At 50.7% G+C, this 22106-nt stretch overlaps 1 protein-coding gene across 5 annotated transcripts; it reads right to left on the minus strand.

Annotated features, from left to right (window-relative positions):
- Nucleotides 1-102: 102 nt before the first annotated feature.
- DNPEP (aspartyl aminopeptidase) lies at nt 103-19867 on the minus strand. Of its 5 annotated transcripts, XM_047722335.1 has the most exons (16): nt 19679-19867; nt 10794-10841; nt 9747-9840; nt 9571-9659; nt 9342-9455; nt 8964-9089; nt 8617-8747; nt 8269-8344; nt 8044-8151; nt 7046-7123; nt 6039-6122; nt 4835-4995; nt 4432-4471; nt 4206-4307; nt 555-722; nt 103-234 (listed from the first exon to the last, which is right to left on the minus strand). In XM_047722335.1, the coding sequence occupies exons 1-16, from the start codon at nt 19736-19738 to the stop codon at nt 184-186; spliced, it is 1530 nt and encodes a 509-aa protein (XP_047578291.1). In that variant the 5' UTR covers nt 19739-19867; the 3' UTR covers nt 103-183. The 5 variants fall into 5 exon arrangements, with proteins under 5 accessions (XP_047578291.1, XP_047578292.1, XP_047578293.1 ...); XM_047722336.1 differs by lacking the exons at nt 10794-10841; nt 19679-19867 and adding an exon at nt 10470-10549; XM_047722337.1 differs by lacking the exons at nt 10794-10841; nt 19679-19867 and adding an exon at nt 10383-10532.
- Between the last annotated feature and the right edge of the window lie 2239 nt (nt 19868-22106).

The raw sequence follows: 22106 nt of genomic DNA on the forward strand, positions 1-22106 counted from the left end.
TCCTCTACCTGCCCCCTCCCGCCCCCTCTGTTCTGGTTCCAGAAGTCAAGCCAGGTTCAACTCCCACCCTTCCAATCTCCAAAATAAGCACCACAGAAGGAGTCTGAGTGAGAAATCCACTTTAATACTCCAGCTTCAGCTCAGCTGATCACTTCTCAAGCACAAGAGTCTTTCCAAGAAGCCTCAATCCACTAAAAGGTTACGGCTCAGAGAAGGGAACAACTCAAAGAAGCCCTAAAATGGAAAGCAACATGGGATCTGGAATCAGTGGAGGGCAGCTGGGGGTGCCCTCCCGCACACCTCCCGCCAACACAGCCCAAGCCAGAGAGGCACAGTGTTCACCCACGCCTGACAACTGCCCCAGTTCTCCCATCCCCCCAACCCCATCCTCTCATTATCCGCTGGAGGCTGATCATGGCCCCTGTGCCTGGAGAAGGGCGACCCTTCCTTTCCTACATGGTAGCCCCAAGACAACCAGCTCCCGTCACCCAAACCGGTCCCTGAGAGACAGCGACATGCCCGGGTGTCCCGAGGACGAGTGGGGCAGGAGTCACCTTGAAGAGGGTGAGGGTCTGGAGTACTCCTGAGGTGCAGGCGGTCTCCCGGATGGAGTGCATGGCCAGCTGAGGGCTGCCTAAATCTAGAACCCGCAGCCCCAGCCGAGAAGCCAAGATAGGTCCGATGGTGGTTCCACAGGGAGAGTCATTCCGGACCATGAGATCCTAGGGAGGGAAGGAGAGGCTCATTAACCACAAAGAGGGGCTGAAAGGTGCCCACTGGTGGATGCCGCCTCAGAGAGCGGGATGGGAACAGGAAGGCTACATTACATGGCAGGCCCAAAGCACAGAATATTCTGGATTGGTCCCATTCTCTCCATCTGAACTACCGCCACTCTAATTGCAGCTACCACCATCTTGCCTTCCATTAAGAATCCATTCTCCAAATAGCAGGGAGGGGAATTAAAAAATAATAATTAAAAAAAATGTACCGTTTCTATCAACCTCTTGCTTAACATACATTCTCTCCCTGCCCCCATACACACACAACAATCATTCAGCAGTTTCAGTGTTTGCAGAAATATTGCTGTGGCATGCTGAAACCATTTTCTTTATATTCTGGTACAGAAATAAGTAAAAAAAGCCATAATATGACGTTCAGTGTTAAGATTTTCAGTGTAAGGGAACAAAGAATTATAAAACTAGATAATTAAATAGTAACTATTATTTTTTTGAATAAGAATTATAGTATTAACTCATGGTTTTCAAAAAATACATATTTTTTTCCAGCTATGTCAACAGAAATGACCCCAAAGCACTGTCTCCTGTGATAACAACGAACAGTTCCATGGTGCCAGACCATGGTCTCTAAAATCCCCATCCTTCCAAAGCTGCCACGCCTGGGGAGAGAAATGAACAAGATGAGCCTGCAATTTCCTGCCGTAGAGAAAGCAAGAACACTTCGAGAGTCCTGTCAAAGGACACATGTTGAAAGGACTCCCATCAGGCAAAGTTATGATCATCTGAGGGTGAAATAAAGTGACTACATGGGGGGCGCCTGGGTGGCTCAGTGGGTTAGAGCCTCTGCCTTCGGCTCAGGTCATGATCCCAGGGTCCTGGGATCGAGCCCCACACTGGGCTCTCTGCTCCGCAGGGAGCCTGCTTCCTCTTCTTTCTCTCTCTGCCTACTTGTGATCTCTGTCTGTTGAATAAATAAATAAAATCTTAAAAAAAAAAAAGTGACTACAGGGGTGCCTGGGTGGCTCAGTCAGTTAAGCATCTGACTCCTGATTTCAGTTTGGGTCATGATCTCAAGGTCATGGGATCTCAGGGCCCTGTGTTGGGCTCCATGCTCAGTGGGGAGTCTCCTTGAGATTCTGTCTCTCCCCCTCCCCCTCTGCCCCTCCCTCTGCACATGCACACTCTCCCTCAAATAAATAAAATCTTTGAAAAAAAATTACTAGGGGTGTCTGGGTGGCTCAGTGGGTTAAGGCTCTGCCTTCGGCTCAGGTCATGATCTCAGGGTCCTGGGATCGAGCCTTACATCAGGCCTTCTGCTCAGCAGGGAGCCTGCTTCCCCCTCTCTCTCTGCCTGCCTCTCTGCCTACTTGTGAGCTCTCTCTCTGTCAAATAAATAAAATCTTTTTTTAAAAAATCAGTTAGCTTTAAAAAAAAAAATTACTACATGCCATTGGATCCACCCTGAACCAATAAAAATCTGATTTAATATCAGAAAAGGAAAAGAAAGAAACCCCTATGTGTCCCCATTTGGAGTGGCTATTAACATACCACACCTTGAAAACCGGTTATTTAAGGGAAAGAACGAGCATCTATTGGGTCTTTCCAGCAGAAACCATAGGTCATGATAACCAAACAGCCCTAGTGGATGGGCACAAAGTTCTGCCTCCCAGAATAGCCGCTAATATCTGCAAAAGGGAAGACTCGTAGAAGGGATGAACTGGAGGAACAAAATTATTGATTTCGGCAAGGATTATCAATGGGTGTCAAAACCATCAGGTGTCTGGTGGATAGGGGACTCATCATTGGTACAGGTTACCGTCCAGCCAAAGGGAGAAAGCCCTCCTATAATGGCGGGATTGGAGGCACCCCAAGTCGACGTTATTTTCTTTTTTTATTATTATTTTTTAAAATATTTTATTTATTTTTCAGAGAGAGAGAGAGCACACAAGCAGGGGAAAACGGTAGAGGGAGAAGCAGGCTGAGCACTGAGCCCCATGCGGGACTTGATTTCAGGACCCTGGGATCATGACCTGAGCCAAAGGCAGACGCTTAACGACTGAGCCACCCAGGTGCCCCAAGAATATTTTGGAGATAACCAGGGAAAACTGAAATTGATCTGGGGGTGCCTGGCTGGCTCAGTTGGTAGAACATGCAACTCTTGATCTCGGGGTTGTGAGATCAAGCCCCATGTTGGGCGCAGACCTTACTCAAAAAAACACAAAACAAAAAAACAAAAAAAACCCAAAATGATCTGTGCATTAGGATTAGATATAAATTTACTGAACCAAAAGTGTACTGAGATGAAAAGGTAGAGAATACAGAGTGAAGAGGAAGCAAACATATTCAAAATGATTAAACTTTTTATAAAATAGGTGTTAAGTATATATGTATTAAAAAAAACTGGAAGCATATATGCTAATTTCTGTGGGTTCATGTTTTATTTGCATTTGTGTTTCCTGAATTTTTAAAGTATACATGTCCTGCTTCTGCTGTGAGTTTGATTAAAGAAATTCCCCCAATGTCTCCTCACTGCCTTAGAATAGAGAGACCCTCTTCCACATCCTAGGAGGCCCTGCGGGACCAGCCTGGGCAGACTTCTCTCCCCGGCACTCAAGCCCTTGCCTGGGCAGGCTTCTCTCCCCGGCACTCAAGCCCTTGCCCCGCCTCTACTCTTCTCACTCTGTCCCAAGGCTGCTCTGTCCCCTGAGGCCGAGGGAGCGCACTCCTGTGCCCCTGGGGGCCTTTGCACTCATTCCCTCTGCAGGGATGCTCTCCCTGCAGACTCGCCCACAGCTGCCTCTTCCTGGGTAGTCAAGTCTCAGCTCCAAGTGTCACTTCCTCAGAGAGGCTTCCCCAAGAAGGGAAAGGTCAGGTCTACATGGGGCAGGGAGGGGGAGGTGTGTGGCAGAGAGTGCCCTGAGCCGGGAGGCAGGGAGGCAGGGGCCCTAGTCCTGACCCACCAGGTTCTGCTTGCTATGTGTCGCCAGACCCCCTGCACCCCAGTCCCTCATAGCTCTACCTCCACCTATTTCTGACGACCCGAGCCATTGCCACGGCAAGAATAAAATGAGCAGGTGGGAGTTCCAGTCTCCCCAGCCCTGAACTTCACTTATGGAGGAGCCCAGGGTATGGGAGAGAGCCACGGGGAACTGGATGGGAAGAAAGGACTAAACCCAGATGCCATGAGCACACTGTACCTTCAGTTCTCACACAAAGCTAGAAGACGCATCATCATCAGTTCCATTTTACAGGTGTGGAAACGGACTCCGAGAAACGAAGTGCCTAGCCCCACAGCACACCCAGCATGGATCCCAGCTCTGCCCAGATCCAAAACCCATTTTTCTCTACGAACTCCACCCACCAAAGGTGGGCTCCCAGGTGCTTCACCTTCCATGGGGGCCCATCTGCTTATGCCCCCCACAACCCCATTCCCCCCATCCTGTCCTCACAGGCAGGGCCCGGCCTCACCTGCAGGGGCACCCCGACCTTACTGGCCACCTCTCGGATCAGGGCCTCTGAAACTGCATTTGAGGCATAGCGCTGCTTGCTGTTCACCTTGATCACAGGGCCCTGGGGAGGGGGAAACCAGGAAGGCTGGGTGAGGCACACACGGAGGGTAGGCCCACAGGGAAAGAGACGGGGCCCAGAACCAGGCAGGCCTTCAAGTCCCTAAGGAGAAACAGGAGCATCTCACCTTATGGAATAAAGGCCGGTGGTTCTCCTCATGCTTGTCCCTGTAGGAAACCGAGTCAAGGATGGGGATGGCAAACAGGTGGTGGGCCCCCCAACAGCCGCCTCTATCTATCCCTGGACAACATTCCTTCCCACCCAGTGCGGTGGGACCTGAGACACATGACGAACACAGTGTCCCAGGCAGCCTCTAGCAGCAGGCGGAAAAAAGTCTGTAGAGTCTATTCAACACACCCGGGTTGGGCATTACATGACTTTGACCCACATGGGTCTTGGCGCTGTCCAGAGGAAGCCACCACTGACCTTCCTACCAGAACAAGGGGGAAGGTGAAGGGGAAGGGAGAGAGGCTGGGGCTGGGGTGGAGCCTGCAGCTATGAGGACTGCACGCCTGGCCCAGCAGACTCACAGGTAGTTGGGGTGCACGGCATGGGCCATGTCTGCACTGATCATGTAGGACTTGGGGATGGCTTCCTCAAAGGCCGTCAGGTGCTGGAATGAGGCTGAGATCCGGCGCAGCACCAGCTCTGTCAGCAACGACTGGGCCCCCTGGGCACTCTCGGAGCCCACCTACCAACAACAGAGACGGCTCTGGGGTCTGGGCTCAGTGGCCAGAGTTGGAAGCCAGGGAGAGGGGCCCCACGCCTGGGACCACCACTGGCCCAGGACCCTGCTGACTCCAGGGATGAGGAATGCAGGGTGTTGCGAGCAACCTCCCCAATGCTGTGCCCCTGAAAACCTGATGGTGGGCCGGAGCTGGACAAATCCTATGTCACGCCTGGGGCAGAAAGAGAACTTTCTGGGGGCTTCCTGACCTGCCTCCCCTCCTCCTCTCCTGACCTTCACATCTGGGGCTCAGAAATGCCCTACCACACTGGCCAATCGATCATCTTTTATGCATGTAACAGAGATTACTAACTATCCACACTATCCTGCACAAGAAAACACTCAAATTGGAGCTAAGCACGGGACTACCCAGTTAGAGAGGACCCTCCTAGCTTTCCCTTGCAGCTTAAATCTGGCCAGGACGATGGAGTTCTGTGGAACACAGGTAGCGAGGAACACCACCTTCGGCTTGCACCTTAAAAGGTTGGGCACGTACTCTCCCTCCGCCCTTTCCTCTCATCCTCCTCTCTCAGTACAGACAAGATGGCAATGGCAGGGGCTTGAACAGGTAGCCAGCCTGGATCCCGAGATGGAAGCCGAGGGCTCGGGACAGCAGAGACTTGTCCTGAACTGCTCCCTCTGACCTGTGCAGTCCCAAGCAAGCGAAGGACCCGTCTGCTCAGGATCTGGGACCTGAGAGGGCATCTCATGGGAGCGCACAGAGCCAGGCCCCACCATACCCTAAGCCCTGAGCCTGCAGGATGGAGGGCAGAGTCCCTGTGTCCTCGAGGAGCTCACTGTGTGGCACACGCAGCAATGTGGGCAGTACAGTCACACCTCTAGAAGCAGACTCATGCTGAGCCAGGGCAGCCAAGGGCTAAGGGAGCACAGGCAGGGCCTTCCCATCTTGGTGGCTTCTAGAACAGCCCTGGCTTACCACGGGTGCCTGGCACAAGCTGGCTGCGGGAAGCTTCCCACAAGGGACCCCCACAGAGCCCTCCACGTACCTCTTCGTTGTCATAGAGCGCGATCATGCGCACGTGGGGCTCCGCGGCCAAAGAGGCAGGGGCTGAACAGGAGTCGATCAAAGCCTGTTGGCGGAGAGCAAGAGCATCCTCCTCACTCCTCCTTCTTCCATAACCCCGCCCAGCAGCACCTGGCAGGTTCATGCTCCCCGCCTGCCTTTCCGTCACTACAGCCGTAATGAAGTGGGCTGGGGCTCTGACTGGCCTTCGTCTCTTAGGGCTCTGCCTGGCACATGGGAGACCCTTTCAGCTGGGCTGGGAGAATCCCCCCCTTGAGATGTGCTCCCATCCCTGCCTATGTGAAAGGCAGAAGGATGAATAAAATGCAGGAGAAGAATGGAGAAGTTTGGGAAGTCAAAACCACCACACAGAGCACATAAACTTGTCGGCTCCAGTGAAAAGATCAAGGTCCACAGAGGTGACAGGGACTCCATCAGGGGGACACAGCTGGCTGGCTGCGGGAGCTGACACAGGTCCCAGGCTCAGCTCTGGTCTCTATTATGGCCCAAAGCCTATCTCTGAGAATAGGATGGGAGCAGGAGGGAGAGGTATGAAAAGAGAGAGAACAGGAGGAAAGGAAGAAATAGAACTGCTTAGAGTAGAAAGAAGGCAGGGATTCTAAGGTGACCAGAAGGGATTGAGACGGGCCCCACAGAGACCCCCAAGGCACAGACAGAAGGCTGGGTGGGCATAAACTTGGAGAGCAGGGTGAGCAGAGGGAAGGGGGCAATGCTGCCTTAGGAGGCCCTAAGGCCTCTCCCCGAAAGCAGAGGCTAACTCCTCATGGTTAGGAGACACCGTGACGCCCCAGCCAGCCTCTCAACCTTCTCCAACCCCAGCCATGGCCCCTCCCCATGGTCCACCTAACACCAGCATACGGAGGAGGTGGCCAGTGGCTCTTTTAGGCCTGCTAGGCCTTAAGGCAGTCCCCCGACCACTGGTTCTCCCAGCCGTGTACCCCGTCCGGGGTGCCCCCCTGCCCCGCTCACCTGCAGGGCACAGAAGCAGCTGTGCAGATTGTCCAGCCGAGGGGCAAAGATGAACTCCTCATAGGCACCACCTAGGACCTAGAAAGATGGGACAATCAGCCCAACCTTCAACCCTCCACCCCAACTCACATGCTTCTCCCTGCTCCCAGAGGCCTGGGTTGGAGTGAGCCTCCTTGGGTCTGTGTGCAAACTCGTGCCATCCCCCCCGCCCCCCAGCTTAGGGGACCAGGACCCTGCTGGGTGGGGCTGAGTGGACAATGGGGAATGGAGCTGGGCAAAAGCTTAGAGATGGGTGGGTGACGTCTATGTTTCCCACCAGTTCCCATGGGACCGGGAAAAGGGAGGTGAATGGACACAAGAAAAGCTAAGGAAATAAACAGAAGAGGAGACCAGCCCAGAAACAGTGCACATTCAAACAGGACCGAACATCCGAAGATTTCACAACTGGGAGGGACTTGAAGGCAGGCTCTAGAAAAAGGGGGCTGCATCCGGGCCTTCTGCCCTCAGAGGGGCAGGGCCAGGGTGGGTTCGAAGTACACAGCGAGGGGCGTCTGGGTGGCTCAGTGGGTTAAAGCCTCTGCCTTCGGCTCAGGTCATGATCCCAGGGTCCTGGGATCAAGCCCCGCATCGGGCTCTCTGCTCAGCAGGGAGCCTGCTTCCCCCTCTCTCTGCCTACTTGTGATTTCTGCCTGTCAAATAAACAAACAAATAAAATCTTCAAAGAACACAGCGAGCCCTGGTAGCAGAAACTACAACGTGTGGGGAAAAAAAAATCTGTGGAGGGGCTGATTCCCCAGGGCCCACGCAAGGATCCAAGAAGGCAGGTCTGGAGGACGAAAGTGACCTTTTGAGAACCACTGGCCTGGAAGCAGAGGAACATGGTGTCTACTGGGAAAAAGAGGGATGAGAGTAACTAGAGGACTGGCTGAAATGGAATATACTGGGCAGGCCAGGATCCCTGCAATCCCCACCCGTGAGTCCCTGCAGCCATGCCTTACCGCGGGCTGGGTGTCAGCAAGGCAGAGCTCCATCTCCAAGATATCCTCGGGGCTCAGTCCCAGATGGGCACAGAGAAGGGACATGAGGACCGAGTGGTGCCGGTCATCCTGCAGGGCAAAAGCACGCTGGGAGGAAGAAGGTCTGCTCTCTCCCTCCTCCCCTTCTCCAGGGAATCAGTCCCTTCCCCCTCCTCCCCCCTTCCTAGGAGCAGGGGACACTCTTACAGCAGCACTGACAGGCCCAGCCTCCGGAGTCCCCTTCTCCAGCTCCTCCTGGACTGCCGTGGCAAGAATGGGGACTCTGTGGAGAGACACGTGAGGGAAGCGTGGGGCGAGCCAGAGGGTATGGCACCCCTGAGCTCAGATCTCCCCATGGGAACTGTCCTTGTACCTCGATTCCCAGCTTCCCAAACGGCACAGCTAAGAGGGCCCGCTGGTATCGTCAGCTGGGTCCCACGAGTAGAACCTGTGGCGACCATGAGGTAGCGCGGTCCCAGGTCCCATGGGAACCCTGCCATCACTTGGTGACACAGCCATCCCTCCCGGTCACCACAGCCCTGGCCCCAGGCTCACAAGTGCATCTCCATGTTGGGCCCGAAGTTCTCGTTGACGTTGCGCTGCAGGTGGATGGCCAGGTGTGGGATTCGAAGGATGGGTCGCTCTACGTGCACCAGCCGCTGCTCCAGCTGGCCTGAGGTAGGGCACTATGGCCCGCCAGGCCAGGTCAAACCCAGGTGCCTCTCAACCCCAGCAGGTTAATACCCCCACTTCGCCCACACTAACTAACATGATCCTCAAACCCACGCTGCCCCACTCTCCCTTCCCTGCGGGGCTCCCCACAGGTACCCCCAAAGGAAGGTCACTGTCAATCTTTGGGCTGCTGAAGGTGAGAACCTCCTGGGTCCAACCCCAGTTCCCACCTTGACAATGACACGTCCAGCCAAGGTCAGGTCCCGGTCAAACCAGGTGCTCCAGATCCCACCACCATAGGTCTCCACGCCAACCTGCTGGAAACCCACCTGGCTGCGGCGGGACCGCCGTTTCACCTAAGTGTGAAGTTGGGGAATGAGAAGTAAGAGAAGGCAAAAGGCAGGATTTGGACATGAGACAGACGGATGGAGGCCCAAAGACCAAAGGAAGAATATCGCTGACAGAGAAGGGCTCCAAGTGTGGAGGAAGGGGGCGACCAGTCTGCCCGGGTCTGAGGACAGAGTCCCCAATTTGTACTCTCCACTGGCTTTTGCTGTGTATTTCCCTGATGCCCCCACCCCCACCCCAGTGCAGCCTCAGTTCCTCACCCGGAGACAAGGGCTGTCCGTGTGGGCTCCAATGAGGCTGAAACCATTGCCAGGAACATACTGGCCTCCAACAGCAAAAGCGATGATCGTTGAGGAGTTCCTGGTCAGAAAGTACTGGGGGGTGGGGGGGGGGGAGATTGACTGATTATCTAGCCAGTTGGCTCAAAGGACTTTGAGCTCCGGTCTGGGGACCTGCTTTTCTCCCCCCACCCCGCCCCACCCCACGTACCTTGCTCTCCGGCTTGATATCCCAGCTCTCCGTCTCTTTGAGTTCATGGAAGCCAGCCTGGAGGAGGCGGCTGCGGCACTCGGCCACGGCTGTAGAAAAAGAGCCCTTTCATAGCGATGGAAGCGGATTAGGAGGCACACCGGTCACCACCCTCCTCTCCTGTCCTGGTCACTTACCGTGGAAAGGAGAGGGGCTCCGGTTCACGAACTTGAGGAGTTCCCGGGCCGCGGCCTGCACCGCCTCTTTGCGGGCCCTACCGGTCATGGCCACCTAGTGGAGGCGGGGTAGGGGGGCTGCTCAGACTCCTACCAGGTTTGGGACCCTTGATTTATATTATCCAGGCCCCGGGAACCACCTTCCCCCCACAAACCCCATCCCTGCGAAGTGATCGGTCCAGGGCTCGGATCTCTGCTTCCGCCCCTCTCCCCACCGACTGGACGCAGATGCAGGGCCAAACCTCTTTGCCGAAAGCTCTGGCCCTCCAGCCGAAGTATCAGAACCCCAGCAGCGCTCACCGCCCAGCTCTTCCAAGACGGCCCGCCTCCTAATCCGAGCTTTAGCCCGGCCCCCTAAACCCCACCCCCACGTGCCCGCCCAGCCCAGAAATCCCGGTCGGTTCCGAGCTCCAAGCTTCCAAGCGGGCCCCTAACTCAAGAGCCGGCCTGCACTAAGGAGCCAAAGTCCTACTGGCCGGGGAATACCCTGCCTCCACGACCCCAGTCTTTAGCAGGCCACCCTTTTCCACCCCCCGGGAAGATCAGGTCACGGAGGCCGAACTTTCGGTTTCGCTTTGGGTCAGGCACAGCCCTCACCTCGGCGCGCTGTTGAGGTTAGGCCCAAGCGGGCTCCGAGCCGGATCTGGGGTCGGAGTTAGAGCTGGGCGGGCGGTGGACACCTACCTGCATAGCGCCCCACGCGTGGGCCCGCGTCCACTAACCCTGCCCCCGTGCTAGTCCCGCCCCGTAAACCGGCCGCGCGCCCCGCCCCCGCCGCCCCCGCCAACCCGCCGACCCGTTTGCTCCGCCCCTCGCTAGGTCGCTCCGCCCACCCGCCCCCGCCACTCCGTCTGCTCCGCCCCTCGCTAGGCCGCGCCGCCCGCCCCGCCCTCTCTGTCCGCGTTGGGGGCGGGGGCCCTCTGCTGCCCGGGAGGTGCCAGGACAGCTGCGAGCCGCGCGCCCCCACGCCTGCCCCGGGTGAGGAAAAACTCGCCCGCGCCAGCTCACCTGGTCCGACGAGTACTGTACAGAGTGCTCTCTCTCTCCACAGGCACCCTTGTGATAATAAAAGCAACAGGGCCAGTGTTCATGGAGCGCTCACGGTGAGCTTTTGCTTTATGATAAGGCTTCGCGTGTTACCTGCTTATCTTCCCAGCTGCTCTATCAACTTTGTCCTTTCACTGTCCCCATTTTATACATGAACAAAACAAGTACAGAGACGAATCACCTGTCCAGGGCAGTAAGTGGCAGAGGTGAGGTTTGGGCTCAATTAATTTGTCCCCAGGAACCTGGAACAAGCCACTCTCAGATCTTTTCTGGCCCTTTTTCATACGCACCTCGGTATGTGTTAGGTGCCCCGGGAAGTCCCTGAGGGACAGAGAAATTAATGACTTGCCCAAGATCACACAGCCATTTGGATGCATCTAGAATTTGACTCCTATCTGCACTCTTCCCACGTCTTAAAACGACAAGTGAAACAAACTCCACATGTTCTTGGAGGCAATCCCAATATTCATATGTCAAGAGCGGTGAGTGGCAATTTAAAAAATCAAGATACCCGCCTAGTCAGATTCTGATCAGAACTCTAGGTGGCCCCTGGGTCCAAAACAAGGCCTAGCAACCAGGCGTGTTAGCACTCCAGGGATTACAGGTCAACAGCACAATCTGCCCTTTATATGCCGGAATAGGAACATTGGGAGAGGGGTGGGAAGCAGTGGGAGAGTCCCACTAGCCCTCAGTTCGAAGGAGTAGGTATTGCAGGTGTCCAAGAATGTACAGGTGGTGGGGTAAATTCATGGCATTCCCTAACCGTTCATTGAAATGTCATTAGGTATAAAGTTTCAGTGCTGAGTGGGTCATGGAGAAAACATTCTTTTCCTCAGAGCCAGAGGCTGGCTACTAGTGGGGAAGGGACACATTCATGGAAGTGACAACTGCTGAAACAGGGGTACAATGTATAAGGGAAGGACACAACTTAAAAAAATTGTAATGCTCTTCTGAGTACAAAAAAAGAGTACATGCTAATGTGAGAAATTCAAATATCATCAAAATGGGTAACTTAGAAAGTGAAATAAACCTTGGATAAATTGAACATCCATTCTTGATTTAAAAAAAAAAACAACGAAATCCTCTTTACAAGCCAGAAGGAGAAAGGGTAAAAGCGTAACTGCAGAAATTAGTGGGGAAATAACAGAAATGCTCCTTTCAAGTCAGAAATAAGACACTGGTGAGCTTTACTGCTGTTATAAACATGGAAAAAATGTCTCATTACTTATAGATTATTTGGTTACCTAGAATCTCTAAAAATATAAACTGACAAGCTATTTGAACTAGTAGGAGGAGTGGCCTGATTTTATTTTTTTTATTTTTTAATTTTTTTTTAAGATTTTATTTATTTACTTGACAGAGAGAAATCACAAGTAAGCAGAGAGGCAGGCAGAGAGAGAGGAGGAAGTAGGCTCCCTGCTGAGCAGAAAGCCCGATGTGGGGCTCGAACCCAGGACCTGGGATCATGACCTGAGCCGAAGGCAGGGGCTTAACCCACTGAGCCACCCAGGCGCCCCTATTTTATTTTTTTTAAAGATTTTATTTATTTATTTGACAGAGAGAGAGAGTTCACAAGCAGGGAGAGAGGCAGGCAGAGAGGAGGGGAAGCAGGCTCCCTGCTGAACAGAAAGCCCGACGTGGGGCTTGATCCCAGGACCCTGAGATCATGACCTGAGCCGAAGGTAGAGGCTTAACCCACTGAGCCACCCAGGCTCCCCAGTGGCTTGATTTTAAAAGTCATCAGCCTTCCTGAGCAATAATCAACTAGAAAATATACTAGTAAAAGGGTCCTATTTACAAGAACAAGAAATACTATTAAATTTCTAGGAATGAGGGGCACCTGGGTAGCTCAGTCGGTTAAGCATCTGCGTTTGGCTCAAGTCATGATCCCAGGGTCCTGGGGTCAAGACCCACATCAGACTCCCTGCTCAGCAGGGAGTCTGCTAGTCCCTCTCCTCCCGGCTTGTGCTCCCTTTCTTTCAAATAAATACATAAAATCTTTAAAAATAAATAAATTCCTAGGAATGCATATGAGAGAGACTTGGTCTCATTGTAATCAGGGAAATGCAAGTTAATAGGAGATACCATTTTTGATTTGTCAGATCGGCAAAAATGAAAAAATTGGTCATATGAAGTGTGGGAGAAGGTCTGGGGAAATGCGTGCCTTTATACCAATTTCTGTGCTATAATTAATCCCTGGGGCTGGTTCTAAGCTGCCAACATAAGCTGAGTGTGGAGTTGGGAGGAGACACACAGAAGCACGCCACTGGATAGATTTGTACCCTATGGACATTATAGACATAAATAACCTTAAGAACATAGATTGATAATAAAATAGCTAGGAAGTTCATGATTTTTGAGTATTTATCTGTTGGCAATATAATTTAAGTTTACATAATTGAATTTTTTTTAATGAGTGCTACGTTTAGTGACGGGATCACAAAATTCCTGGCAATTTGACAGTCGTTTTCATGGGCTGGTCCAGGCCAGCTCTGACACACAGCTTCACCCATACCCTACATCTTTGTTCCTCACAGTGTGATTTCTTGACCAGCAGCATCTACAACACTCGGCAACTTTCTAGAAATGCAGAAAGAACTTCAAGGCTTACCTCAAACCTACCAGATCATAATCTGCATGTTATCAAGGTCCCTAGATAATCTGAATGCAAGTTCAAGTTTGAGAATGCCATGCGGCAGTTAAAAAACAATGAGGTTAATTTTTATGCACTATCATAGGAAAAAAAGTGCTGAATATATTGAGTGAATAAAAAAAAACAATTTCCAGAATACGACTTACAGGGCAAGAGCATTTAGGTATAACTCACATAATGAACCAAATGTCTGGATTTTGTGTATGTATATGTGTAAGTACATGGAAACAGGTTTGGAAAGAGAATGGGATTGCATTGGTTATGAAATGCGGGGGGGGGGATGTTCAAGTGTAGGACCTTAGCTATCTCAAAAACATTTCTGAGAATCTTCTTGCCCTTAGCCTGCTGAGAAAATCTTCCCCACAAGTCCGTAGCTGGTGTTCACGAGGCTACCATCATTCATTTCTGTTTGGCTGAACAACTACTAAAGTGCAAATGCCTGTAAGTTACCATAGCAATTGGTAACAATACTTCAGTGTGCCTTCATTTGATATACATGTCCTTTCTGATCCCTTAGTTTGTGAGAGAAGCTTCCTAAGTAGTAATTTGTCACATAATTGTTAAGAGTGATTTGAGGGGCGACTGGGTGGCTCAGTGGGTTAAGCCTCTGCCTTCGGCTCAGGTCATGATCTCAGCGTCCTGGGATCGAGCCCCGCATCGGGCTCTCTGCTCAGCAGGGAGCCTGCTTCCTCCTCTCTCTCTATGCCTGCCTCTTTGCCTACTTGTGATCTCTCTGTCAAATAAATAAATAAATAAAATCTTAAAAAAAAAAAGAGCGATTTGATATACTGAAGACCAAAGCAATGGTGTAAGGAAGAGAAAGTGCGTGTGTGTGTGTGTGTGTGTGTGTGTGTGTGTGTGTGTGTACTGTCCCTGTCTGCAAAAATCATCTTGATTTCCTGATGGCAAGACAGCCTTGGGTATCTCATTGCTGGTAGATATCTTGGTTGTTTAAATGCATGAATAATTTGCGTCTGGGCATAATGATAGGAGCGTGCATAGGATACAATATGGTATGTCCATCTTCAGTGTCATTGGAAGGACACTTGTTTCCGACACATGTCTTCTGCTCAAGTTCTGTTTTCCATGCAAGTCTCAACTGATCAAGAACTACCAATCCCAGGATGCCTTGAGGTGAGCAGCTTCAGCAAGATTGTAATTTTCAACCAGTTATGTTCTAGGAGGGAGGCTTTAGAGGCACCTGGGTAGCTTAGTCCGTTGAGTGGTCAGCTTCTGATTTTGGCTCAGGTCATGATCTCGGGGTCCTGAAATAGAGCCCTGTGTGGGACTCTGAACTCAGCGCAGAGTCTGCATGTCCCTCTCCCTCTGCTCCTCCCCCTGCTCATGCTCTCTCCCTCCCTCTCTTTCTCTCTCTCTCTCGTAAATAAAATCTTTTCTTTTTCTTTTCTTTTCTTTTATTTTTTTATTTTTTTAAGATTTTATTTATTTATTTGACAGACAGAGATCACAAGTAGGCAGAGACGCAGGCAGAGAGAGAGAGAGAGGAGGAAGCAGGCTCCCTGCTGAGCAGAGAGCCTGATGCGGGGCTCGATCCCAGGACCCTGGGATCATGACCGGAGCCGAAGGCAGAGGCTTTAACCCACTGAGCCACCCAGGCGCCCCAAATCTTTTCTTTTCTTTTCTTTTCTTTTTTAAGATTATTTATTTATTTATTTGACAGAGAGAGAGCACAAGCAGGCAGAGAGGCAGGCAGAGAGAGAGGAGGAAGCAGGCTCCCTGCTGAGCAGAGAGCCTGATGCGGGGCTCGATCCCAGGACCCTGAGATCATGACCTGAACCGAAGGCAGTGGCTTAACCCACTGAGCCACCCAGGCGCCCCAAATCTTTTCTTTTTAATGTACTTTGTGTGGTTAAAAAGAATCCAGCACTTTTATAGGTACTGATAGGGAACAATTTCCAAGATATACTAAATGAAAAAACAAGGTGCAAAATAGCAGTTATGGTTTGTTCTGTGTATAAATACGCAGACACACATATATATTCTTATACGTTCAAAAGTGGTCACAAGAAAATAGTAACTGACTCTAGGATGGAGAAATTTTGGCTAAAGTTCTGTGGTAAGAGAAACGCTTCTCTTTTCCTGTAAATCCCTTTGCACTTTTTGAATTTTTTTCTGTATCCATCCACATATTACCTACTTTTAAAACTAAATAGCAAATTTAAAAAGTAACAGGTGGAAAGATGATCTTTAAGTACTTTCTGTGACTGAAATTTTATTTTCTTCTGAACCCCTACTGATTTAGTAAGCAATTTGTTGGTTGGCATTTATCCCTAAAACCTTCAGTTTAAAAATGCCCACAATAAGGGGCCCTTGGGTGGCTCAGTAAGTTAAGCATCTGTCCTTGGCTCAGGTCATGATCTCAGGATTCTAGGATTGAGCCCCACTTTGGGCTCCCTGCTCTGCAGGAGTCTGCTTCTCTCTCTGCCTGCAGCTCACCCTGCTTGTGCGCTCTCTCCCTCTCTCAGATAAATAACTTTTTAAAAATGCCCACGTAAAACTGTATTACTTCTGATTTGGAAATTGTGTCTACACGTGGAAGGGAAAGCAGATGGGATACTTCTTTTTTTTTAATATTTTATTTATTTATTTGACAGACAGAGATCACAAGTAGGCAGAGAGGCAGGCAGAGAGAGAGAGGGAAGCAGGCTCCCTGCTGAGCAGAGATCCCGCTTCGGGGCTCGATCCCAGGACCCTGAGATCATGACCTGAGCCAGCCAGGTGCCCTGGGATACTACTTTTGATGCTGATATTTATACAAAAAATGAACTGGGGGTGAGATAAGGAACGCTTCTGGAAAAGGTACCCAACTCTATTAATTCTTCACTTACACAGAACTATGAAAAATTGATCCTGCCCCTCCCGGCTCTAGGCTTTGCTTCCCTCCCACCCAGCATGTCATCCACTCAGTTCTCTTCGTCATCCCCATGCCTTGCCCCTCTGCCTTTGCTCACTTCTCTGGCAAAAACCCAACCCTGATTGCAACAGCTCCCCCGCTGCTCCGTGTCTGCACCTGGCACACAGTAGTGATACAATAAATATTTATCCAATGAATGAGATCTTTAAATTTTTTTTTGTTAAAATTTGCCCTCAGAGAATACTCCCCAGCAATAAAAAGGACCAGAGTATTGAAAACTTCAACAACTTGGATGGATTTCATGAGCATTATGCTATGTGGGAAAAAAAATGACAAAATTATTGGTTGGGCCACAGTCTAGGGAGGATGGGGGACTAGATGTGACTGTAAAGGAGTAGCATAAAGATTATCTTTGTGGTGGGGTGCCTGGGTGGCTCAGTTGTGTTAAGCAGCTGCCTTCAGTTCAGGTCATGATCCCAGAGTCCTGGGATCAAGCCCCACATTGGGCTCCCTGCTCAGCGAGAAGCCTGCTTCTCCCTCTCCCACTCCCCCTGCTTGTGTTCCCTCTCTCACTGTGTCTCTCCCTGTCAAATAAATAAAAATCTTTTAAAAAAATTGATAAATATTGGCAAACCCTTTAAAAAAAGGATTATCTTTGTGGTAGCAGAATCGTTCTCTATCTGTATTAGAATAGTGGTTGCTTGATACCACAGGTGTGATACAGCTAACATGCAGGGCACCCAATTAAATTTGCATTTCAGATAAAGAATAATTTTCTAGTATAAGTATGTCCCAAATATTGCATGGGAAATCCATCCACTAAAAACGAAACAAGGCCCAAAGACAAAATTTAACCGAGCAGCCTGTATTCTTATTTGCTAAATCTGGCAATGCTAGTTAACAGGACATAGAAATATCCACACACTGTAGTTATTTAAGATGGGACCATGGAGGGAAAGTGGGTGAAAGGTACACAGGACCTCTCCGTACTATTTTTTGCAACCTCCTGTGAATGATAATTATTCCAAAATTAGAAGTTTTTTCAATGGCTCTCAAAAGAAAACCAACTGTCCCTATTGGTGATAAACACAGAGATAGAGGAAGCACAGGCTAGTAACCAGCCAAGAAGTTTTATGGATCCTTGTAAACTTTTGGCCCTTCTCCGGGGTCTTAAGATGTATCCCCTTTTCCAACGTCAGCGGTCTCATGGAGGTTATTGATGGTGTAACACAAAGGTTACGCGTGGCGGGGGCGGGGCTTGGGATCACGCCCGTCCGCGCTCAAGTGCTGGCTCCTCCCCTGCTTAGCTGGAAGACTTGTCTGCACTTGGGATGCTGGACCCAGCCCCCACCCCGTGCCTCTTTCCAACTCCACGTTCAGGGACAGCGGACTGGTAGCTTGAAACCTGCCGGGGAGGATTTACACTCCCGAGATCAGCAAACACTACAAATCAGGGTTTGTTTGTTTTTTCTCCTTCTTTCAAAGAGAGCTATTTATTACCCACATGCCATCACACCGCAGACACCGAGCCTCAGTCGACAGGTCTGTCAAATGGGGAGAGGCAACAGTAGTAACTGCATGACATTAGGAAGAGTCAATGAGATCCAGAATGTTCTATGAGGATTAAAAAGTGCATGGAGGGTTCCTGTCGTTAAGTTTGTCAAATCCTAAGTGAACGATAAATATTACCATTTGTTACTGTTTCTTTCATAGTAAACTGCTCAACTTAAGGGCACCCTTAGGCCTTACTTATCTGGATATCTTTAGTGACTGGTTCAGGGCCTAACTCAGCAAAGTGCTGAATAAATGGTCACTAAATTCAGGAATAAATGGCAGATAATAGTGACTCGAGGTTCTCTACACCTCTGGGAAATGTGCATTTTATCAGAGGCCTTCTAGGGCACACTTCTTTTTTTTTTTTTTTTTTAAAGATTTTATTTATTTGACAGAGGGAGAGCTCACAAGCAGGCAGAGAGGCAGGCAGAGAGAGAGGAGGAAGCAGGCTCCCCGCTGAGCAGAGAGCCCGATGTGGGGCTCGATCTCAGGACCCCGAGATCATGACCTGAGCCGAAGGCAGAGGCTTAACCCACTGAGCCACCCAGGTGCCCCTAGGGCACACTTCTTGATCTTTAACCTGATTTTCAGGCTGGCAGGGAAGGCTAGGGAGCACCCATATCTCCCAGGATACTGTCTGCAGGCCTAGCCATGACCAACAGGGCTGCGATCCTGGCACGTGCCCCCAAGGTGATGGAGGCAGGCCTCCCGTCTCCTTCCTCCTGGAGCCAGGAGGCATTTCTGGCTCTGAGCCTGTCTGACTAGAGGTCATTTAATCCTCGCTGGATTTGTCCTGTTTATTTTAGTGAACAGGGCTGTTTACTTTCAGTTTGTATTTCTAGGGGTGCTTGCTCATTTTGCTTCCCTTTTATTTACTTTTTGCAAGTACTTGGGTTTGAGTAAATATGTCTATAAAGTTCCAGGGACTGGGTTATTCTGTGTCTGGTATTTTAATGGCTTTTAAACAGTGTCTGCTCAGGTAAGCATTTTATGGATGGATCGAAAAGATAGAGAATTCTGTTCTTAGTGGCCTCTGATTCCTTCCAAACTGACAGCCAGCCACCAGGAGCCTGTGAATCATGGCTTTTCATCAGTAATAAAAATATCAAAACCAACACCCATCTCAGACAGAGAAACCTACACACTCTGGTCAGCCAGACTGCCTGGTATTTAAAACCAGGACAACAAACAAAGAACAGAAAAAAACCCCCAAAACCCAAAACCAAAAACTGAAAAACACCGGGGCAACGGGGCAAGGCTTAGGGTAAGAGTTACCTAGAGTGTTTTTTAAAATGCAGATTCATGAACCCCATGCTTGACAGTTCTGCTTTGCAAGGTTTGGGCTGAGGCTCAGGAATGTGCATTTTTAACCCATGCTGCAAATTCTATCATTAGATCACCCCGAGAAACACTAGTCTAGATTCTCAAAAACACTAGTGCCAATGGGTGAGCCACCCTTGAAGATAGCGCCTTGTGGTGGGGCACCACAGAGAGAAGCTGGGGGCCCAGAGAGAGCTGTTTGGAATGATTCTGTCAACAATTAGCATCCTGCTCCTCCTAAGTTAGCCCAGAGAGGGCACAGAGGATTGAGCCAGTAACCCTCTCGCTTATGGTCTAATTTGTCAGCAACTTGAGGGCAGGGGCTGAAGCTCCCTCCCGTTACTATCCCCCACAATACCTAGGACGATGTTTGGCTTACAGGTTGGCACCTGCTCTGGCTGGGACACTCCCACCCAAGACAGACCTAGAAGACAGGCCGGTTACCTCAGGGTAGCCTGGGAGCCAGTTGTTGGGAATGGATGTGGCGGAGAGGCTGAGCGCCATGGTCACCTGCTCACCTCCTCCCGAGAGGGATGGAGTCTGTCAGAGGCTGAATAGATGCCTGGGGCGGGGGGAGGGGGGGCGGGTGGATACTGCCTTTTTTGCCAGCTCCTCCCCCACCTCTGCCCCTTTGCTCCAACGCCCAGAGTCTTCAGTCCCTGTCCCCCTGGGGCCCATTGTGACATCATCAATACAGTTAGAAACAGTGAGTCCCTCATAGCGCAGCTGAGCCTCAGGCTAGCCTCTAGTGGCCAATGTCTACATGGAGACCACTGACCTGAGGGGCAGGAAGCTGCAGACAGACTTTCGTTTTCACTTGAAGAATTCCACCTCTCCTTCTCTATCTGGACCCCTTTGTTTCCCTTCCGGGAGAGTGTGCTCATTAGTTCATTTGTGAAGATTTACTCATTTATCCTCCATTTCCTTCCCCCCAACCCTTCCCCCAACCAGAAGGTGAGCTCCGGGAGGGCCTGGCCCACATCTGCTTTTCACTGCTGGATCCCTAGTGCCTAGCACAGAGCCTGATATGTAGCAAATGCTCCATAAATGCTTTTCGGGTGCGGGAGAGGCTTCGCTGACTCCGGCCAGCGGGTCCTTTAATCACTCGACAAGCAAGCTTTGTACATCCATTGTGGGTCTGGCTCTTGTCAACCTGAACAAGTCCTTTTCTGCCCCCAGAAGCCCCCAGCCCGGTGGTGGGATGCTGGAGCTAAGTCCTTCGTGTAACACACCGGACGAGGGTGCTCTCCCAGCTCTGCAGAGATGCGGCTGCGGGCAGGATTGCGCTGTGTTCACGACAGGCTCTTAAGCCAGAGAAATGGGCTGTGGTCTGGGAGGATTTCCCCTGCCCGATTCAGGGAGTCCTGCCTGCCCCGAGGCCTCTGCCTCTGCCTCAGCTGACAAGCTCCGCTGCTTGTTTGCGCTAACATTGCAGCGGGTGCTTCTATGGGAGCAATCCATAAAACACCATTTACAGCCATAACTAAACCACAAAATCAATCCCCAGTGTTCACTCCCATCAACAAACATGTTTGGAGGGCCTCCTGAGGGTTCCACAGGAGGGGCAGGGGAGTGAAATGAGGACTCAGGCCCAGGGGGCTTCTAATCTCCCACGGGAGACACACCCCTTAGGGATGAGCCGATTAAGCACACATAATGAAAGTGTGTAAGCCAAGTAGTAAATGAAGGCTCTAAAACTGCCCTGCCCAGGAGAGTAGCCACTGGCCGATGTGGCTCCTGAGCCCGCGGAGGGTGACTGTCTGAAAGGAGAGGTGCCACACATATAAAATAATATACACATCAGGTTATGAAAAAAATATACATCTCAATTTTAAAACACTGATCACACGTTGAAATGTTAAAATGTTGGATACCTTGGCTTAACATACTATATTATTAAAATTAATCTCACCCTGGGTTGCCTGGGTGGTGCAGTTGGTTAAGCATCTGACTCTTGGTTTCGGCTCAGGTCCTGACCTCAGATCGACGCCCACCATAGGCTCTGTGCTCAGCTCAGAGTCTGCTTGTCCCTCTCCCTCTGCTCCTCTCACCTGCGCGCACTCGATCTCTCTCTCAAATTAATAAATAAAATATTAAAAAATAAAAATTAACCTCACCTGTTTCTTTTACCTTTTAAAAATGTGGCTGCTTGGGGCACCTGGGTGGCTCTGATGGTTAAGCATCTGCCTTCAGCTCGGGTCATGATCTCCAGGTCCTGGGATCGAGCCCCGCATTGCATCGGGGATGCTCAGTGGGGAGCCTGCTTCTCCCTCTCCTTCTGCCTCTCCCCCTGCTTGTGTTTTTTCTGTTTCTTTCCCAGATGAATAAATAAAATCCTTAAAAATAAATAAAAAAATAAGTAAAAATGTGGCTGCTAGAATATTTAAAGTGACATAGATGAGGCTGTCATTACACTTCTGTTAGATGGGTCCAGGAGTGGAGGGGACCCAAAGATGGACCAGTAGCCTGTGCTGAGGCACTGGGAAGAATTCTAAGGAAATGGAAATATTAGGAACAAGCAAGGGGTGGGAAGGGACGGGAAGACATTTGAGAGGTTTGATCATGAAGGGAAAGAGGGAGGATGACAGCTCGGGGAGGCAACAGAGTCCCAGGAACAATGCACACATCGCCCACCGGCTCTTCCTCCTCCACCTGTCATCTTCCCAACAGACGAACCTTGGGCGCCTCCAGTCACCAACCCCCCACCCTCACCCCAATGCAATGACTCTAGAGTAAAGCTCCTTTCTCTCAATCCTGGACAATGGGGAGTTGGCCAGCCATGGCCAGTGATCTGGGTTTGGATGGTAAGTATCAGGTAAGTAAATTGCCCATCCAGGCCATCCACTGCAAAGCTAACTCCCATCAACCCTCC

This window comes from Lutra lutra, chromosome 3, assembly GCF_902655055.1.
Source record: "Lutra lutra chromosome 3, mLutLut1.2, whole genome shotgun sequence".
In the NCBI taxonomy this organism is placed as follows: domain Eukaryota; kingdom Metazoa; phylum Chordata; class Mammalia; order Carnivora; family Mustelidae; genus Lutra; species Lutra lutra.

Coding starts and splice junctions, on each gene's coding strand:
- DNPEP (XM_047722335.1), bottom strand. CDS start 19,738: ATGGCGCTCAGCCTCTCCGCCACATCCATTCCCAACAACTGGCTCCCA. Junction 6,123..7,045: donor GCTGCTTCTGTGCCCTGCAG/GTGAGCGGGGCA, acceptor CTCCGCCAACAG/GCTTTGATCGACTCCTGTTC. Junction 4,472..4,834: donor GCCGTGCACCCCAACTACCT/GTGAGTCTGCTG, acceptor GGTTTCCTACAG/GGACAAGCATGAGGAGAACC.